We start from the raw sequence: 21,032 nt of genomic DNA on the forward strand, positions 1-21,032 counted from the left end.
ACACCGGGACTGGGTCATCTGACGGCACACCGGACTGGGTGACCTGATGGCACACCGGGACTGGGTGACCTGATGGCACACCGGGACTGGTTGACCTGACGGCACACCGGACTGGGTGACCTGACGGCACACCGGGACTGGGTGACCTGACGGCACACCGGGACTGGGTGACCTGACGGCACACCGGGACTGGGTGACCTGACGGCACACCGGGACTGGGTGACCTGACGGCACACCGGGACTGGGTCATCTGACGGCACACCGGGACTGGGTCATCTGACGGCACACCGGGACTGGGTCATCTGACGGCACACCGGACTGGGTGACCTGACGGCACACCGGGACTGGGTCATCTGACGGCACACCGGACTGGGTGACCTGACGGCACACCGGGACTGGGTGACCTGACGGCACACCGGGACTGGGTGACCTGACGGCACACCGGGACTGGGTCATCTGACGGCACACCGGGACTGGGTGACCTGACGGCACACCGGGACTGGGTCATCTGACGGCACACCGGACTGGGTGACCTGACGGCACACTGGGACTGGGTGACCTGACGGCACACCGGGACTGGGTGACCTGACGGCACACCGGGACTGGGTCATCTGACGGCACACCGGGACTGGGTGACCTGACGGCACACCGGGACTGGGTCATCTGACGACACACCGGGACTGGGTGACCTGACGGCACACCGGGACTGGGTCATCTGACGGCACACCGGGACTGGGTGACCTGACGGCACACCGGGACTGGGTCATCTGACGGCACACCCGACTGGGTGACCTGACGGCACACCGGGACTGGGTCATCTGACGGCACACCGGGACTGGGTGACCTGACGGCACACCGGGACTGGGTCATCTGATGGCACACCGGGACTGGATGACCTGACGGCACACCGGACTGGGTCATCTGACGGCACGCCGGACTGGGTGACCTGACGGCACACCGGGACTGGGTCATCTGACGGCACACCGGGACTGGGTGACCTGACGGCACACGGGACGGGGTGACCTGACGGCACACCGGGACTGGGTGACCTGACGGCACACCGGGACTGGGTGACCTGACGGCACACCGGACTGGGTGACCTGATGGCACACTGGGACTGGGTGACCTGACGGCACACCGGACTGGGTGACCTGACGGCACACCGGACTGGGTGACCTGACGGCACACCGGACTGGGTGACCTGACGGCACACCGGGACTGGGTCATCTGACGGCACACCGGACTGGGTGACCTGACGGCACACCGGACTGGGTGACCTGACGGCACACCGGACTGGGTGACCTGACGGCACACTGGGACTGGGTGACCTGACGGCACACCGGACTGGGTGACCTGACGGCACACCGGGACTGGGTGACCTGACGGCACACCAGGACTGGGTCATCTGACGGCACACCGGGACTGGGTCATCTGACGGCACACCGGACTGGGTGACCTGACGGCACACCGGGACTGGGTCATCTGACGGCACACCGGACTGGGTGACCTGACGGCACACCGGGACTGGGTGACCTGACGGCACACCGGGACTGGGTGACCTGACGGCACACCGGGACTGGGTCATCTGACGGCACACCGGGACTGGGTGACCTGACGGCACACCGGGACTGGGTCATCTGACGGCACACCGGACTGGGTGACCTGACGGCACACTGGGACTGGGTGACCTGATGGCACACCGGACTGGGTGACCTGACGGCACACCGGGACTGGGTCATCTGACGGCACACCGGGACTGGGTGACCTGACGGCACACCGGACTGGGTCATCTGACGGCACACCGGACTGGGTGACCTGACGGCACACCGGGACTGGGTCATCAGACGGCACACCGGACTGGGTGACCTGACGGCACACCGGGACTGGGTCATCAGACGGCACACCGGGACTGGGTGACCTGACGGCACACCGGACTGGGTCATCTGACGGCACACCGGACTGGGTGACCTGACGGCACACCGGGACTGGGTCATCTGACGGCACACCGGACTGGGTCATCTGACGGCACACCGGACTGGGTGACCTGACGGCACACTGGGACTGGGTGACCTGATGGCACACCGGACTGGGTGACCTGACGGCACACCGGGACTGGGTCATCTGACGGCACACCGGGACTGGGTGACCTGACGGCACACCGGGACTGGGTCATCTGACGACACACCGGGACTGGGTGACCTGACGGCACACCGGGACTGGGTCATCTGACGGCACACCGGACTGGGTGTCCTGACGGCACACCGGGACTGGGTCATCTGACGGCACACCGGACTGGGTGTCCTGACGGCACACCGGGACTGGGTCATCTGACGACACACCGGGACTGGGTGACCTGACGGCACACCGGACTGGGTGACCTGATGGCACACCGGGACTGGGTGACCTGACGGCACACCGGGACTGGGTCATCTGACGGCACACCGGGACTGGGTGACCTGACGGCACACCGGACTGGGTGACCTGATGGCACACCGGGACTGGGTGACCTGACGGCACACCGGGACTGGGTGACCTGATGGCACACTGGGACTGGGTGACCTGAGGAGTGTGTGTAACAGCAGTCTGCTCACACAGCTGCTGTGGAGGAGAACCGACATCATGGTGCCTGGGCGCTGGTAGGGCAGCTGTCCTTACCATCTCAGGCCTGAAGAGTGAGGGGACAGCCATTGGGAACCTGGTGATAGCAAGGCCTCCAGCCTTGAATCCTCAGCCAGGAGGGAGCCTGGGCATACATTCTTCTACCTCTCCCCCCACCCCCATTTCCCAGGGGCAAAGGAACCTCTGGCCCAGAGCAGGGTGCCCTGTGGAGGAGGGATTTCAAGCAGCTGGCATCTGTAAGATAAGGGCAATCGACCCTCCTCTGAGATTTGCAGAGGGCTCCTCAAGCATGGCCATGGCGGTGCTTACTGCAGTGACGCGCTACACATGCTAAACATGCACGGGGGGGGGGGGGGTGTGCGCCTGAGGCTCGCTGTCCTCACCCCCTGGCGCAGCTGGGGCTTGGCGCTGGGAAGCGTCTTTCCTCCAGGTGGAGGCCTCCAGCCACTCTTACAGGGAACTTCTAAGCCCCATGGTGTGTTGCCCAGGAGTGGCAGCCTCCGGGCTGGCAAACGCCCAGCTCCTGCCAGGAGCTCCCTGCGCAGTGAGTGGCTCCCTCGCAGCCACCAGGCATCCCAGAGACTTGGGCGGCCTTCGGGGTTCTGGGACGGGCGGGGGTGGGAGGCGCCACCCAAGCCCGAGCCGGAGGGGGGGGGGGGCGGGGGGCGTCAAGTTTCCTCCTAGCCTTGCGGTGAACTGCTGGCCTTGTCAGCCCCCATCTGCGGCTCCCGCCACCCCGCAGCTCTCAGAGCGCCCCCTTGCGGACGGGCGCGGAGCCGCGGCCCGAGGGCGCAGCCAACTAGCGGCAGCTAACCCTCAGGGGCCGGCCGCCGGGCTGGCTGCAGGGGTTGGGGTGGGGAGGTTGTTCGGTTCTGGTGACAGGACCTGGCGCACCAGGCCACCGGCTCGGCAGCCGCAGGAAATGAGGCCATGGCAGAGGGTAGCGGGGGGACACGGACCAGGGACGCAGAGGTCCCCCAGGCGGAGCGGGCGGGGGACGCGAGCATCTGCGGGCGCCTCGCCCCGAGCCCTGAATCAGAAACTCCAGGCGTTAGGTATCGCGGGGGCCCTTTGGCTCCAGTCTCCTATTTTACACGTGGGGAGCGGGGAGGATCAGAGAGTGGCGCAGGGGGAGCGTGGGAGTGGACGCCCCGCCGGGCAGCCCGGGCCTCCCTAGAGGGGCTGCCTGCGGGAGCGGGACCCTCACAGGCCCAGGTAAGCAACCCCATCAGCTAGTCCCAAACAATCCAACCGAACTCAAACGTGGGCCGCGCAGGTGGGCTGGGCCTGGATTTGCTCCTTTCTGGGTTTTCCGCGGGCGAACACGCTCACTAAGTTTTGCAGGTGAACCTTGTCCCGGGGCTGGGCTGCGGCGCTTTCCTGCCGCCCGGCTCCGGGCAGAGACGCCAACTGTCCACCTTCAGCTTCGCCTCAGCTCCGTCCAGGGTTGGGCCCCGATTCCGCATCTGCAAGAATGGGACGATGGGACCGCGGGTTTTGCCAGGGCAGGGTCCGCAGTGGCAGCCTCGCGTGAGGATTTCGAGGCTCAACCTGGGACTGGGCAGCTCAGCGGGCGGCCCAGCCAAGGCGGCTGATGGGCCACAGCATCCGGTAGCGGCCCCGGTCCTGCTCCGCTGCCGCTCCACACTCCGCCGCCGGGAGCCACTCTGACCCAGACGACCCGCCGACCCAGGTCCGCAGAAGCCCCGGGCGCGCTGAGCACCGCGCACACGCCCTGTGCGCGCGGGTGGGGGGACTGCGCGCTGTGTGTGTGTGTCTGTGGGGGCGGGGGGGTGTGACTGCGCGCCGGCGGGGGGGACTGCGCGCTGTGTGTGTGTGTGGGGGGGGGGGGGTGACTGCGCGCCGGCGGGGGGACTGCGCGCTGTGTGTGTGTGTGTCTGTGGGGTGGGGGGGGGGGTGACTGCGCGCCGGCGGGGGGACTGCGCGCTGTGTGTGTGTGGGGGGGGCGGGGGGGTGTGACTGCGCGCCGGCGGGGGGGACTGCGCGCTGTGTGTGTGTGTGTGGGGGGGTGACTGCGCGCCAGCGGGGGGGCTGCGCGCTGTGTGTGTGTGTGTGTGGGGGGGGGGGGGTGTGACTGCGCGCCGGCGGGGGGGCTGCGCGCTGTGTGTGTGTGTGTGTGGGGGGGGGTGTGACTGCGCGCCGGCGGGGGGGCTGCGCGCTGTGTGTGTGTGTGTGGGGTGGGGTGACTGCGCGCCAGCGGGGGGGCTGCGCGCTGTGTGTGTGTGTGTGTGTGTGTGTGTGTGTGTGGCGGTGGGGGGGGGGGGTGACTGCGCGCCGGCGGGGGGACTGCGCGCTGCGTGGACGCCGGGGCGGCGGGGCTCCGGCGCTCAGCTCCGCGGGACTCTCCGGGCCGTTTCCGACGCCCACGTCCCTGATTCCATTCCTTCCCTCCCCGCACCCGGAGGGAAAGACCCTAAACAGATCCGGTGGCCTCCATGTGTAACTGCCTACACCCCTCCCCGCTTCACACTAGACTTCGCTAGCCCCCAGACGGAGACCATTTGTATTAGGGTTATCAAAATATTTTTTAAAACTACGATTCACACCCATCCGGGCCTGAAGTTAGACACATGGAATCTACGACTCTCCGGAACACAAGACAAATCAGAAACCACTACGGCCCTCCTCTCAAAACCCACGAAAGTCGGCAACTCGGGGCCGCCCGAAGACAGAAGACAATAACTTCATACCCCCCAGAAATAACGTGATCTGAAGACACACTCTCTGGAGACACTAACAATTCCCTCTCATATTTCCAAAATAAAGAGTCGGGCTAATGCTCAGAAACATTCTCATGTTTCAGAAGTTATAAATACACACACACACACACGCACGCACACACACGCACGCACGCACAAAAGGGGGTGGTAAATTACTTCTTCCAAAGAACAAACACAACATCCCAGCGATGGGAAAAGAAAAGCTGGGGGGAAATTCCCCCTGCGAATGTAAAAGGGGGAGGAAAATCCTTTATCTGAATTATTTCTCCCTCAACAATTTTGTAGAAAGTATCTGGGGCTCAAAGTTGTTGCAAAAAGGTCGCGGGGAGCACAGCCGGGGGGGGGCGGGGGGGCGGGCGGCGGGGCGGTCCCGCAGGTTGACCGCTGGGTTATCGGAACCTCCCGGGTCATGGTCGCCGCCTTAGGGCACGTTTGCGAACCTGAGGTGCTATTGGCCGACGTCCCGGCTTTCTCCGTGTGCTCCCCGCTGAGCAGGGCGTCGGGGACTTCGGACACTGGGAGACATTTACTAAAAAGAAAAAGCAGGAGTGTTCGGGCTGGCGGCCGAGGCCAGGCGCGGGCAGCGGGCAGCGGGCCCAGGGCTCAGGTCGGTTCTGCCGTGCGGTGTCCGTATCCGCCGCGGACTGTGAACTGCAACGTGGGCGGCGGCTCCGGTTGAGTAGCCTCGTGGGCGACACTACACCCGGGCTGCCGTTGGTGGAAGTCGGAGGAACGCTTGGTCCCGTCCCGGAACAGCCGCCCGCCCGCCGACCCGCGGGCCAGGTTGCAGGCATCTGAACTTCCTGAACAGCAAGGGGTGGACTTGCGCATCCCGAGCCTCCGCATTCCGAGCGCAGGGTTGAGAACGCAGCGGGGTGCTGCGCCCCTTGCCGCGCTCCCCGCGCCAGCTCCTGCGCCCCTGCCCGCGCTCCCCGCGCCAGCTCCAGCCCCTGCGCCCCTGCCCCGCCCCCGCCCCGAGGGTATTTTTCCGGAAGAGACGGGAGAGCGGTCTCGAGTGGACTCTATGCAACTCAGTGGTCTGTGTTTAAAGTTTGACATAAATTGGTGAGAACACAACAACACCTAATAATTAGTGTAACAGGTCAGCAAACCAAACTGTCTTCTCAATGAAGGTGAACGGGCTTTATTATTTACTCAGGGAAAAGGGAGGATTGAACATTTTCTTCAAATTAATGTCCCCAAGAAACTCATATCCCGACAAAAGTTTCTACACGTGACTTTCACACTCACTTTTGCACCAGGAAACATTTTACCAGCCTTTATCTCCCTGTTAACCCTCTCCCCCTTCACCCTCATCTTTCTCCAGCAGTTTGGGCAACCGGAGAAGATTTTTTCTGAGGGCAGTTTGCACCGATCCCAGCTAACCGGGCCGGCCTAGAGACATCAACTCCTGGTAAAGAATAAGAAAGACATTAAAAAAAAAATCTGACAGCAATTTCCAAATATGCTTTCCACTTGAACTTCATAAACCGCCTCCCCTCTCTTCCCCCTCCCAGCCCATGAGTGGTTTGGGGTCTGCATGTCCCTCCTGACTATTGCTTTTCCAACCTCCCTACTGCGCAACACACACACACACACAGCCACACACACACACACACACACACACACACACACACACACACACACACGCCGGGAGCCACCCACCAAACAACTGGATGGGACTGCGTCCCGACACATGGGCAACTACAGCCAAGACTTCCGCTCGGGGAGCGAGTGCGGAAATGCGCGCGGGAGCCGAAGTGCACCACTCGGTGGGGTCTGTCCTCTTCCAGCGCCGGGTTATGCCAGCATCCTTCTTCCCTCGGCTCCTGTCACCAGTCCCTGACTCCGCCCTTCTGATCCTGCAGCCAATAGAAACCCCCGGAAGCTTTCCTCCGCCCCAAACCCTTTCCACACCCCCACTTTCCGGGAGCTGGTTGGCTGCTGCAGCCTCAGCGAAGCTGCTGTATTTGCATGGTGGTCCTGGTTTCTGGTAGGTGGAGCGGCCTGTCCCTCGGGTGGCCGGGCCCGCCCACTCCACCTCGGTCTCTACTCTTCCTGCGCAGTTCTCCTTCGCAGCCTCAGCGAGGAAGTGCCGGGGCTGCTCTCAGGAGCAGTTCGCAGGGCAGCGAGGAGGCAGCCCCGGGCAGCGGCCGTACGCACCGTCCGAGCGGCCAGGACGCGGGAGCGCAGCGTTCTCCTGCCCCAGAGCGGGCCGTCGCGCCGTCAGAGCCGCCTCCAGGCCAGCAGTTGCCGCCACCCGACTTTCGTTCCAGTTGCGGCTCCTCCCGGGCAACATGTCAAAAGCCGCGGCCGCTACAGCTGCTGCCGCCACCTGGGGAAGAGCAGCAGGAGCAGCCGCGGTGGCCCCGGGCGCACGGGTACAATAAACCCACCCACCGGGCGTCCGGAGAGCCAAGGAACCCTCTCCGCGCTCACGGCTCCGGCGAGACCAGTGCCATGTGCTGAGCCATGCCCCTCGCCGCGCCCGCGGGCAGCGCATGGGGCAGCGCCTGAGCGGCAGCCGATCCTGCCTCCATGTCCCCAGCTGGCTTCTGCCCCAGCCGCAGGCGCCCCCGCCACCGGTGAGGAGGAAGCTCGCGCTGCTCTTCGCCATGCTTTGCATCTGGCTCTACATGTTCTTGTACTCGTGCGCCGGCTCGTGCGCCGCCGCGCCGGGGCTGCTGCTGCTGGGCTCGGGGTCCCGCGCCGTCCACGACCCGCCAGCCCTGGCCACGGGTCCCGACCGGGCTTTCCCCAGGCTGCTGTTCCAGACAGTACCAGCCACCCCGTTGGCTGCGGCCCAGGAGAAGGCCGAGGGCGCCACGAGCCAAGAGGAGCAGAGTCCCGAGGCGCCGGACTCCCCCAGCCCCATCTCCAGCTTCTTTAGCGGGTCCGGGAGCAAGCAGCTGCCGCAGGCCATCATCATCGGCGTGAAGAAGGGCGGCACGCGGGCGCTGCTCGAGTTCCTGCGCGTGCACCCCGACGTGCGCGCCGTGGGCGCCGAGCCCCACTTCTTCGACCGCAGCTACGACAAGGGCCTCGCTTGGTACCGGTGAGTTTCCCCGACAGGGCCAGGGCCAGAGGCGCCAGCTGCTACCCAGAACGGGGGAGGAGGGAGACGTGGCTTGTGCTGGGGGAGTGACAGGGATACCGTCTTGAACCACCGAACCCCTGGGGGCGAAGAGGGGCGGAGAACGAATGCGCGGTGCTGGCCCGCCCCACCCCAGCGCGGTACCGAGTGTTTGGAGGGATCGGGGAGATTCTTGCCACAACCCGTAGAAACTTCTCGAGGAGCTCTGGCAGCTCAGTGGCCCACGGTACCCTAGAAATAATCAGGAGCGCTCTCCGCAAAGGAGGGGTACAGCGACTGAGATGGCGCTCCGGGAAGCTCGCAGCCCTCTAACGGTGGCACCCCGCGTCCCGAAGGAATCAATGCAGTATTGCTGGCGTTTGCTTCTGGAGCTCGGGACGTGCTGCGCCCCGCCGGCCGCGGCCTCCGCCCTAGACCAACTTCTCAGCAGCCCCTGCTCCCGTTATGGGGCCGTGGGGTGGGAGGGACGGCGTCCCGCTCAGGCCGCGGGGAGTCTGGTCGCGTTTTGATTACAGTCCTCCCTGCCGGAATCCGAACCCCAAGAGGGTCAAACTCGCTTCTCTGGAGAGCAGCTCGCGCTGGGCGGGTGAGCGGCGGGCGGATCGTGGAGCGGTGCTGGTCCCTGTCGGGCAAAGGCGCGCACTGCAGCGGCCGGAGGGAGCGGCGCGCGTCTGGGCAGGCATCCGGGCGCCCCCGGCACGGCCGCCGGTTTCCGCCTTCCTGGCCTGGGTGCTGGACTCCACCGGCCCTTTACACGTCGGGGTGCGAAGAATATTGGGGGTCCATTGAATAAGAAATGTGGGTTGCCCGGAGATCGGGGTTTCCGGAAACTCGGCTCTTGAGTCGGGTCGTGGGTCGGGTTCCAAAGGGACGGGTAACCAGGACCTCCGCCAACGCCTCCCGCCGCTGCCCGCTTTTGGGGTGAGCGGTTGGGTGGGTCCAGCTTCCGGTGAGACGCGGGAGAGCCGAGGGTCCAGACTCCCTCCTTCCTTCGGAAACTTCTTAGCCAGCCATCCTCTTCCCCCACCTCTTCCCCCACCCGTCACAGGCAAGACTCAGTCGTATCCCAGGCAGCCCTCCAGGCCGGAGGAGCCTCTTAGAGGCTCGGGACTCAGAAAACCAAAGGGGAGAATCAAACCGAACTTCACTCCCGGCCCCCAACCCCCTTTAGGCTCCTGGAGAGGATGGGAGATAAAAGGGGCTGACCCAGGGGATTAAAGCCGCAGTTCCCACCCTCGCCCCCCGCCCTCCACCCCCCACTCCCTTTTGTCCTGGATGTTTTCATTGTCCGCAGTTGCCCCAGTCCCGAGGTTTAGCCAGCCAGGCAGTCACCCTTCCCACCGTCCGGGTCCTGGGCACCGGCTGTTCAGAAGGACGCCCGGAGTCCCGTCTGGCTCCGGCCGCTGGCTAAGTCGGGCCGAGCCGCAGTGCTCCCCGAGGTGCCGCGGGGGCGTGCGGTTTTCCGCGGAGCGGAGCGCAGAGGCGGGTGCGCTGGGGCGGGCAGGTGCTGGCTGGCACGTGGGGCCGCTCTGGCTGTTAGCTATTGTCATCGATCCTATTGTTATTCTACCGCCGCCGCTCCACTCCGGGTGCCGACCCCGGGCCGGAGGCCGGGGATCGCTGGTGCCCTTCCAGCCGGAACCCGCCGGAGGCCGGAGGCGCCCGGAGTGCGCTGAGATCAGACACGCGGGCCCGGGGCCGGGCCGGGCGGCGAGGACGGGCAGGAACCTACAATCTTCCACGTCGGCCGGCTTTGAAAGCACCTGGCCGGCTGTGGAAATCCCCACAGGAAGATTCAGTCTCTTAGGCTGCTGCCCGCCACCTGCTCCGCTCCTTTTGATTGACTCAAAACCGCGGAATAAGGAACGAAGGCGCTCTGGAAACCCGAGCGCAGCCGGGAGTCGGGCGGGACGGGCGTCCCGGGCCGCGGAGTGAGCGAGGCCGCCGGGCGTGGGGGTCGCGAGGGCTGGGGCTGGGACGCCGGAGGCGGGAAGTCCCTCAGCACCCCCACTCCCACCCCCCCAGCATCTACCTAAACCGATGAGCCGGGCTGGACGGTCCAGGAGGCCCGCGGCCCGCGGCTGCGACCCCTGGCCCGCGCGGCGGGAGGCGCACCCTGGAAGCGCCGCTGTTCCCCTCCAGCCCCGCGCTCAGGGCGGCGCCAGCACACGCCGGCCTCTGGGCTAGTGGGTGTTTTTAAGGAAAAAGAAAAAAATATTTTAAGTGCCTTGTTTAATGAACACATTTTAATTAATGAAGAATTTTCGGGATGTCTGAGCAAATGTGTAGACTTACAATTGTTTTGAAAGCGGCCGTTTTAAGTTTCTGTAACTACACCGGAGGAGACGTCTGACCCAGACGCTTTTGCTAAACCCGGTGCCAGGGAGCACCCTGCGCCCTCCCTGGTGCTCGCCAGAGGTGCCTGTCCTGTTATCTCCCCGCGGTCCCTACAGGCGGGCAGCAGATTGGAGACAAGCACAAATAATAATTAACCTGAGAGTTGCAGTCAGACACGTGGTTCAAACAAGTCCTCACAGCTAGAAAATAGGAGAGGGGGAAACATTTTGAAAGCATTTCGGCATTTCGAAAGGCGTGATAAAACTATGGGCATGGATGGCTGAACCCGAGTGTCGGCATCATAACTGGCTGGAGGAGCAGATCTTGGCTCTGCCTGTGCCAAGTCCTGTATGGGTTTCATCGATTGGTGCCCAGTCCTTCCTGTGGCCTCGCCAGCAGCCTGGGCCCGCGCGGATTTGCCTAAAGTCACCGAAACTGACTGTAGTTCCTTCCTCGGCCAGAACTGTGGTGGGATTGACGGTTGTGGGATGGAGGCGACCTTGGTCACAGGGACGCGGAGCTGACCTCGCCACCAGCCTGAGAGCAGCAGCTTTCTGCCGCTGCCCTACCTACTTACAAGTCAGTGCGCCCTTCCCCTGGCCCATCTGCCCCGGAACCTGAGTATGTCTTAGTCAGGGCCAAGACTCCTGGGGGTTTGCTTCTCCAGCGTATGATCCAGCTCTTCCTCACTCAGGCCTCTCAGACTCTCAGACTCCGCATGTGCTGGTGAGCACCGCGTGGGGTGAGGTAGAGGCCTGCCCCTTCCCTGGCAGGCTGTGGTGGTGGCTGAGAGCTCTGGGGCTGTGAGCCTCCCAGAGGGCAGGGGGGAGTAAGCACACACCTGACATTTAGGCTCTGAATATTGACTTAAACCTAAATAGATACATGCTTTAATATCTCTCCTTTGGACTTGGTGTAAGTTTGGTAGATTTTCACACATGTTAATAATGATAGCAGTTTGGGAATTAAGTTAGCCAAATAGTGTGATTATTAATTTTTACCTAGAAATGTGCCTTAAACTTTCCAGAGCAGAAACTCATTCCCCGTCTTGATTCTTCTTTTCATTTTTGGTTGCACAAAATAACCTGACACTAATAATGTGGCCACGTTAAAAAAAAAAAAAGTGTGTGTGTGTGTGTGTGTGTGTGTGTTTATAATGCTGGTAGGTAACATTCCTGAATGTTTTCCCAATGTGCCAGGTATTGTTCAAATTTTACAGAATTAGCAAATGTATTCCTTAGTACAATCCTATGAAGTAGGTACTTTCATAGATGAAAACACACAGGCACGGAGAAGTTAAGCAACTTGCCCAAGTTGTCCCAGCTAGCACATGGCTAGCTAATACACTAACCTCGGCAGTTCTGCTCCAGGTCGCTCTGTGCCATGCTCCCTCGCTTAAGTGACCAAAAACATGATGGTGGTGATATATGACAGGCTCAAAACTGGGTTTGCTGTAAAAGAGCTTGAGCTTTCCAATGGACTCCGTGACCTCAGTGTGCATTGCTCACTTTGTCATTCACTTTTAAAAAAAATATCAGCTTCAGAAGAGGCTCCTTGCTTGACCAGAGTGGGTTTATGACTAGAGTGAGGTAATTACATCACCATGGCAGTTTCTTTTCTCTGCCTGGACTGGACAGTTAGAGTCAAAGGAGTCATTAAAATGACAAAAATATCCCTCAAGTGTAAAGGCTGAGAAAACAACACAGGTCCCTCCTGAGAATAGATTTATTCTCTTCCATTTGTCCCCTTATAAGGCTGGGAGGTGTGGAGGACATGGGGTTAAAGGAGATGCTCTAAAACTTCTGGGAGTGAATTTATTCATTTAAAAGAAATACAGTGCCAAGAGTCAAGACAAAACTTACATTTAACTAGGAAACAACTGTAACCAAACTTTGAGTAGATTTCTTTAGACTTAGATTTTAAAACCCAGTAATTTCAGAAAAACTCCCTCCTGAAAGCTAATAGCTGGAAGTAGCAAGTTTTCCTACCGTTTTAATTTAATAAATGCTGAGAAATCTAACTTCTCCCCTATTTTCCTAGTCTGTTTCTAACAACTTGGTGGCAAAGACTGTTTTCCTCTCCATGAAGGGATATTTGAGATAAGATCTGATTGGGGATAATCCTTTTTGAAGTAATTGTATTTTCAGTCCTGGAGCTTAAACCAAGTATGTAACTCACTTCAGGCTCCTGGGTGAAGATCAAAATTCTACATTTATATGCAACAATTTGAAATATGAACCATCATGTTACAAAGCTGTCAGGATTTATTAGCAAGACGGTGTAGCATGTGTTGAACTCTGTTTTTAATTAGGCACCTAAATTAGACCATAAAATGGTTGATTAATCTTTTACAAGTTGAGGGGAAAATATAACATAAATTAACCTAATCATAAGTGTTTTCCCAGATGCGCTCAGTTAATAAAATAGTCAATATTTAATGGCAACCTATTTGTTTTAAATAAATAAAATGCTGAAATGTGTGAATTTAAATTACACGTATTATTTTCCAAATGATATGTTATTATTGAACAGGTCTCTAAAAATTAGGTTGTGCCCATGTCTTAAAAACTATTAAAAGAGAGTGCTACAAATTGACTAAGCTGACAAGGGTAAATTTTGCCTTTTTTAATGGAGCCTGATTATTGAAAATTTACAATTTAATATTTACAAAAGACATTTCCAGTTAAAGTTTTTTTATTTGAAATTGTAAAGTGACCTGTCACAGCTTCTGTTTTTCTAGTTTGGTGTTTTATTTTTGTTTGCAGGAAAACTTTGAGCTAATTTGAAAAATCAGTATGTCACAAAACCTCATTCCAAATTTGTATGCTGGTGTACCTTTTTGTTTAAAACACGTGGGACATAAGGTTTTCTGGTTCTATAAGAATCACTAAAACTCTTTAGAATTAAAAGTGCACCAAAAATTTTAAAGCAAACCCATCAGTCAGTCAGTGCTATGAATCAGGGAAGTGGCATTTATTTAAAGCTCAGAACTGAAATGCTACTTGACTAGACTGCTTGTCTGCTGTGTTCTGTCAGTAGTTGCTGAATACTTTATGTTCTCACTCTATGAACATGGAAATTAAGTTGACTGACAGAAGCACAAAATGTCCACTTTACAGGCAGAGCATAATGAACATTTCTTTTGCTGTGAATAGAGTTAGTTTCCAAATAGGGTGCTATCTCTCTCATTTAACAGTCTGTGGTTTCAGACAGTAAGGGACATTTCATCCGCGGCTGTTGGGATAGCCAGGAATCCCAGCAAGATGAATTCCCCAAGTACGTGGCACGTTTTCAAGGGTAATGAATACAAGATGCTGCCTACCTCAAATGAAAACACTTCCCATGATGGAAAAGAAATGAGATACCGATATCTTTGAAAACTACTTGTAAGTAGAGCATGAAACTTTAAAAAATATTTTAAACATTACCTGCTTGAACTCTCATGTTCTTCTGAAATCTAACAACAAATAAAACAGATGTTAGTGTTTCTTGAATTTTCTTTCTGATTTTAGATTTGGGGAAGAGTTCAGGAAGTGAGGAGCAATTACTAGCTTAATAATATGATGATAATTTTCATTGCAGTCAGAGGCTTTGTGGTAAAACACTGCCAAATGCTAATAGACCCCCTCATTAATTTTCTTTGTAGAGATATGAGTGCTGGTAATTTCCTATAAGCTATATCTGTATTTTAAATTCTTCCTTTAAATGCCCACTTCTGTGACTTCACATATTAAAAAATAGTGTACGTTACTGGGTCATTAAACATTTTACATCAGTGTGTCATGGATGAAACATGTTTAAATAGTAAAGCTGTACGGACAAAATTTGTTTGCCTCCTGAAGAAAGCTACTTTTAAAATTATTTGTGTAAATCTGTGCAGAGAGTTGGTTAAAGAGTTTTTGCCAGGGAGGAATTCATATCTTTTACAGTCGTTATTGTTGTGCCCAGATTTCAAAGTTCCCAAGACCCCCAGGGAGCCAGTCAGTCCGATGCAAAAGCAAAGAGTCCTTTATTATGCAAGCCGGCCTGCGCTCCCCGTTCACCAGACCCACCGACACAGCGGAAAGTCCAGCGGCCGAGAGAGAGAGGCCTGATGGGACAGGGGGTTTTAAAGGGGGGTGGAGTGGGGGCAGGAGAGGGCACTGTGGGCCCGGCTGATTGGCCAGGCGCGAGTCGGTACAGGATGTGGTCATAGTGATGGCGTGCACTTCCCTTGATCACCATTGGTTAATTCAGAGAAATCCTGGGTGTGGCTAGCAGCGGCTTCTTCCCGTGAGGAAGCACGTGGCCCCATCCCAAAATGGAGGACCCAAGGCAAGATGGAGGGTGCACATGGTCCTGTCCCAAGATGGAGACCCCAAGGCAAGATGGAGGGCGCAGTCCTTGTCTGGCTCCTGCTGCTGCCGCTCGAACTCGCCACAAGGCAGGATGGCCCCCCACATGGGGCCTGGCGGTTGGCCCACGCAGGCCCCGGTCCCCCCCGACTGGGCCCCGAGGGCCGCATGGACCCTCGGCCTCAGCGCGGGCAAGCGGGGAGCCGACCACGGGGGAAGGGAGGAAAGAGTGAGGCGGTGAGGCCTTCCGCCCCCATGACCTCCCCCGTGGTCGGACGCCGCCAGGCCCCCACCCCTCGGCCGCTGCCGGCCACCGCGCAGCCGGTCCGGAGACTCGACCGCTCCGGGGAGGCCAGGCCCTACGGCGGGCGCGGAGGGATTTCAGAGCCAGGCGGTCAGACTCCTCCCCCCGCACCGCCCGGAGAGGCGGGCGGTGCGCCTTTCAGTTATAAAATTATGTGTATATACACCACATGTATTCACCGTGGCTGTTAAGTTGATAAATTAGTTACAGAACAGATGAGCTCTTGGGATAAAATATTTTTCTTCTAAATACAGCAAATGTGTTAAAATAAGTCTCCGGTTTAACATCAAATTGATTGTATGTAAGCCGAAGCTGTACTGTTTCTTGAGGCGAGATCAGCACTTTTAAACGCTTTTGGCCAGAATGTGAATTGTTGCACGTGCCTTCACCAAGCAGCTTGGGGGCCGATGATGCAGAATAGCTGTTTCCTCCCAAATGGTTGGCCCGGACTTCGGAACAAGGCCACCCTGGCTTAGAAACCCATCAGATGCCGGAAGGTTCTTCTGGGCCCCACGGGGCTTGGGAAGCAAATGGAGAGTGAAAACGTGGGGAAGGGACCGAGACGCAGCAGACTTTTCACGCGCACTCTTCAATGAATGGGGCCGAGAAAGGCGTGGGGACCAAGTGGCCAGCATGGCCCCAGCAGGCCCGGCGCGGCCACGTGTCTGGGGCTCTCCTGCTGCGGGAGGGGCGTTCGCTTTCACCGGCTCCGGAGGTGGCCGAGCCCGCGGCAGAGAAAATGGCTCCGCGGCCCCGGCCCCGGCCCCGGCTCAGGCTGCACAGCCCTGTCGCGTGGGGCCGCGGCATCTGGTCGCGGCTGCGCCCGGGAGACAGATGGTCGCGCCGCCGGGCGTTGGGGGCGGGGCCCGAGACCTGGCCTGGGGCTGCCCTGGGTCCCGGGTCGCCGGCCGCGGCCACGTGACCAGCCCGCGCCGCGCTCTGGCCTCACCTGTTGGGCTGAGCCGGGTGTAGCGGCCCGCGCTTGCGGTGGGCGGGGCCCGAGGGCCATGCCCTGCACCGATTGGCTCGAGGGGCTGCCGGGAAACCAATGGTGTCCCGCCTGCGCGATAGCCCCGCCCCGGCCGGAGCGGACTTCCCCGCTGCACGGCCTCCGGTTCTCAGAGCTGAATTGGCCCTGCACCGCCCTCGCCTTCCGAGCGGAGCTTATCCCCAGATCTGTTGTGCTTCCTTCCTTCCTCCCTTCCTTTCCTCTCGGCCTCTTCTAACCCCCTGCACAAATGCCCCTGCCTCGTGGAGGGGCGGTGCTGCTGGTCTGAAGTTTGCTCCTGTTGGGCAGAGCAGTGAGGACTCACGTTCCCTTTTGATTCTGGACTCTCCGCTGCACTGTGGCTCAGGTGCCATTTCTCCTCCCAGCAGGTCTAGTCTGCATCCCTAGAACCCCTGGGGCACACACTCCCTGGTCACTCTCCTTTCCTCAGCCCTCGGCCCACAGCCTGAAGCTGCCCCCTCCTCAGGGGCATGGATGGCTCCCCTTTGGACAACGTAGAAGCCCCTTTCTGCGCCCTGGGCCTGCAGGCTGGGCTGGAAGCGCTCTCTGGGTACTGACGAGCTCACCTTCTCCAGTCCTGTCCAGGAGGAAGGACAGCCTGAATAAACGCCTCCAGCCAGGAGGGGAGTTACGGCTGGCCCTGGGAATTGATTCTGTTGTGGATTTGCAGGAGACAGCCTTGCTTTCTGGAAGGTTTGCAGCGGTGCAGGAGGTGGCCTGTGTTAAAGGGCAGGAAGCTCACACGGGACATCGCTCATTACTGCAGGAGCTGTTGAGACAATGCAGGATTTGGTCCACACATCCATTAAAGTAGCTCCCCCCAGGAGACGACACACTGAGCCTACAATTAGAGAACAGTAATTCCCCGCCAGAGCACTCCTGGTGCCTTCCCTGGCTGAAAGGACTCCTTCCCCCTCCTGTCTCTCTGGCTGCAAACTCATCCTGGTTCAGCCAGCCATTCCTCTGATGTGTGCTGTTCATTGGGTCCCTGGTGCCCTCCTGTCTGATTGTTTCAGAGTCTCCAGGCACTTAGCATATGCTAGTGCTGCCAGTTAACACAGATGCACAAAAAAGTAAACATCCTGTTCCCAGCCAAGAGCTTTTTACAGAAGACCCAAGCAAGCGAGTGGGTGTGGGGGGGAGGGGGGGGTTAGCTCATCATTTATGTCATTGACCTGAAATGCTTAATGGAGGAAGCGAAAGGTGACCATTTGAAGTCTTTTTCTATAGTCAATAAATAATACATTCTTATACATCATGTTGACCTGCTTTTTCACTTATCTAACAAAGATTTATAATAGTTCTTACTTTTAAAAACATACAGACTTTATTTTTTAGAGTAGTTTTAAGTTCACAGCAAAATTGAGTGAAAAGACAACCCCCATATACACTCTGCCTTGCATAAGCACAGCCTCCCCCACTATCAACATGCAGGATCAGAGGGGAACATCTGTTACTATCGATAAACTGACGGTGACATGTCATCATCATCTGAAGTCCATAGCTTACATTAGGGTTCACTCTTGATGCTGCACATGTTACTGCTTTTGACAAACATATGATGGCAAGTACCCATCATTATAGTCTCATACAGAATAGTTTCATGTTCTAAACATGCCCTGTTTGAGCACTTTCACCATGTGCTATACCAGGCAGCACTTGAGATGCTAAGGAAGTACAAGACATGAACTTGTCCTTCAGGGGCCTGCTAGTCCATGAACTAAAATCTACAGGCTCAAAGCAATGTAAGCACTGACTTAAAAAAAATCATTAGTCCTGCCGAATCACTAATAAATCTAACGATGGAGAAGAGGAAGCATGCGATAAAATGATGCAATAGTACAAATAAGAAATGTGACTTTATATTTTAATTTTCCAGGAGCTTCCAAAGAGAGCTAAGGAGGTAAGGAGAAGGAGAGAGGATACCGGTTACTCTGATGTGGTAGATGAGCGAGCACCTGCTGTGTGCAGGCCAGTGGCTGGTGCTCATGGCATCTCAGCAGTGGTCCTTTCTGTGCGATTTCCCCCCTTCTGCAGAGCAGCCAAGGGAAGCTCACAGAGGTTGCCTAGGGTCATTAGCTGTCTCCATAGGTGGCTCAGCCTCTTGAAGCTATTACATCCCTAAGTGCCCTTCTAAGTCCACAATTCAATATGAAAGTATGCCCAAGATCATGTATTTTCTCTCTTTTTTGTCATTTCCTTTAGTTCCCCACACTCAGTCCTCAGCCCCCTCAGTTGCTACAACATCTGCATTGATGATGCAGCCTTCATGAGTGTCATCCATGCACCAGCCTGCCACTGTGGCATCTTCCCTGTTGCCCCTGCTCCAACGACAAAATCTGTACATTTGATGCCCCTTGGTGACCAAAGCCTCCTTCCATTTCCTCACTTGCCAGCCCATCTCTTCTCTCTCACCTTTTCCTTGAAGCTGCCCACCATGCCCACACCCTCCCCATCATGCCCACACCACCCAGATCTCCGGATCACACTGAAACCCTCAGCACTCACCCCAGTGGGTCTGGGTCATTGCTTCCTTAGCTGACACCTGAACACCCTTGCCCCGCCCTGTGGAGACATCCTATTTTGTCCCAGTTGTATAGAAGGTCTGGTCATAGAGTACACCTGGCCCTCTCCAAATTGTGTCTCCTTGTCTAAGAACTTGGGCCTTGCTCTGCAACTTGGCCCATGCCAGACCCCACGATGTACACTGGCCCTTCTGGTGGCATCCTGTGCCTTCAAGCACTGGTCCATAGCGCTCCCTTCACCCAAGGTGAAGCTCCAGCAAGATCCGGCATTTGTAAGGATGCCGCTCTCTTAACTACGTCTCAATGTGGCCTTATTTCTACTTTTCCCAAGACGTCCTCCACCATTTCTAAAAAGTATTGTGTTCTCTCTTTTCTTTATTATTTAAAAAAAATCCGACATCAAATTTTACTTAAAAATATGGCGTGTGGGTTTTTTAGTCAAATCTGTATGCACGTAACTGTAAAAAGTGTACAGCTCAGAAGTGTGCAGCCTGGTGAATTTCACTAAGTAAACACACCCGTGTAAGAGCCATTCAAGAACCCCAAGGCCACCCTCATATTCCCTTCCTGTCACTGTCCCTGTTCCAGGGATAACCACGATCCTACCTTTTACCACCACAGATTAGTTATGACTGTTTGGGCTTATTGTAAAGGAAATCCGAGAGTGAATATTTGTATGTTTTTAAGAACATGTAAATTCATCACCAATATTGACAGATTCAGAGATTTCACAACAAGCAGCTTTTCTGCTTCTTTTATTAAGGCAGCAACTGGCTGGACCTGAAGAGCAGCAGCAGGGGCTGGGAATGGGGTGCGTCCTCTTCTGTTTGCTAGAGTCCCCACTGATCCTTATTGTCTCACACATAGCGAGCTTCACTTCCTTGTTACTTGGCTACTCCCAGGAGGTCTGGGTCAATGCCAGACAGTGTGGGAGTTACAGACTGGTGTCCCCCCCCGCCCCCTTTTTTTAGGCATGCACTATTTCAGGGTTGAATTTCCATTTATCATGGACTTTTTTGTTAGATTTTGGAATGAAGTTTTTTGTTTGTTTGTTTTTTCCTATTTGACTAACTTTTTACTTTACAACTCTGTAGCGATCCTGGGAGAGGCTGCATAGAGGCCGGCTAGTTGGATGCCAGTTAAAATTAGAATCACCATCTTAAAATCATTTTCAATGACATGCTTCTCCTGTTTTTAATTTTATGTTTGTTTGTGCTTTTTAATTGGCTCTTCTCCCATGTGGCCCCCAAATGGGGTCGGCCTTTGGCTATGGATGCTTTGTGACCTTGGGCAAGTCCCTCTATCTCTTCGGTGTCAACATCCTCAAGTGTACAGTGGGGACGGCCCACCAGTGCTTCCTGAACCGGCACTCAGCAAACCCGGGCACAGGACTACCTTTCCCCACTCACTGTGGACGATACGCTGTCCTGCTGCGGGTGACTCCACGCACCCTGTTCCCTTTACCTCCTGCCACAAATGTGTGGCACCACACTCCTCTGTGCTCTCCAGGGAGTTCATTGATCAGAGCCTGGATGTTGGAACGCTGTCGATCACTTATGGTGGCTTTAAACACCTCCTCTGCCTTCTTGAAGACAATGCGGGCAGACCACACTTTGAGAAGCACTATCTCAAGTTTCTTCAGGGAACAAAATGTCCTAAAAAATGTATAAGTGATTTGTAAAAAATATATATCTAAATCGTTCCATGTTAGCATAGTAAAGGCCCTTAGAAGCACTATAGCTCAAAACAAAACACACAAAAGCCTGATTAATTTTGTCAAAGTTTCCTTGAGTCCCATCCCTTGTCATTCAGTACCTGCCGGTAACCGGAGGAGGCTGCTGGGTAGCGGCCACCTGGGGCGGTTAGCAGAGCAGGTCTCCAGGGTTTCCTGCCCTGTGCCCTCTCTGTCCAGCCTGGGAACAGGATTAGACTCCATAGTCTCCCTGAGACATCATCTCACACCCATGTGTCCGCACCCGCACCCGCACCCGCACCCGCACCCGGGGGGATTGTGCGAAAGGAGTAAAGGGGGGAAATCGGGGTTGCAGTAGATCAGGGGCCCTGGGCAG

General features: G+C 56.9%; 1 protein-coding gene across 1 annotated transcript in view; it reads left to right on the plus strand.

Moving 5' to 3' along the window:
- The first annotated feature begins 7,319 nt into the window (after positions 1 to 7,319).
- The window catches only part of HS3ST3B1 (heparan sulfate-glucosamine 3-sulfotransferase 3B1), a 40,642-nt gene continuing 26,929 nt past the window's right edge, over positions 7,320 to 21,032 (plus strand). Inside the window, exon 1 of the mRNA XM_059668569.1 lies at positions 7,320 to 8,415. Coding sequence (XP_059524552.1) covers positions 7,862 to 8,415 — 554 coding nt within the window. The 5' untranslated portion in view covers positions 7,320 to 7,861. The remainder of the gene's footprint in view (positions 8,416 to 21,032) is intronic.

The sequence above is a fragment of the Myotis daubentonii genome, chromosome 16 (genome assembly GCF_963259705.1).
Source record: "Myotis daubentonii chromosome 16, mMyoDau2.1, whole genome shotgun sequence".
NCBI lineage: Eukaryota > Metazoa > Chordata > Mammalia > Chiroptera > Vespertilionidae > Myotis > Myotis daubentonii.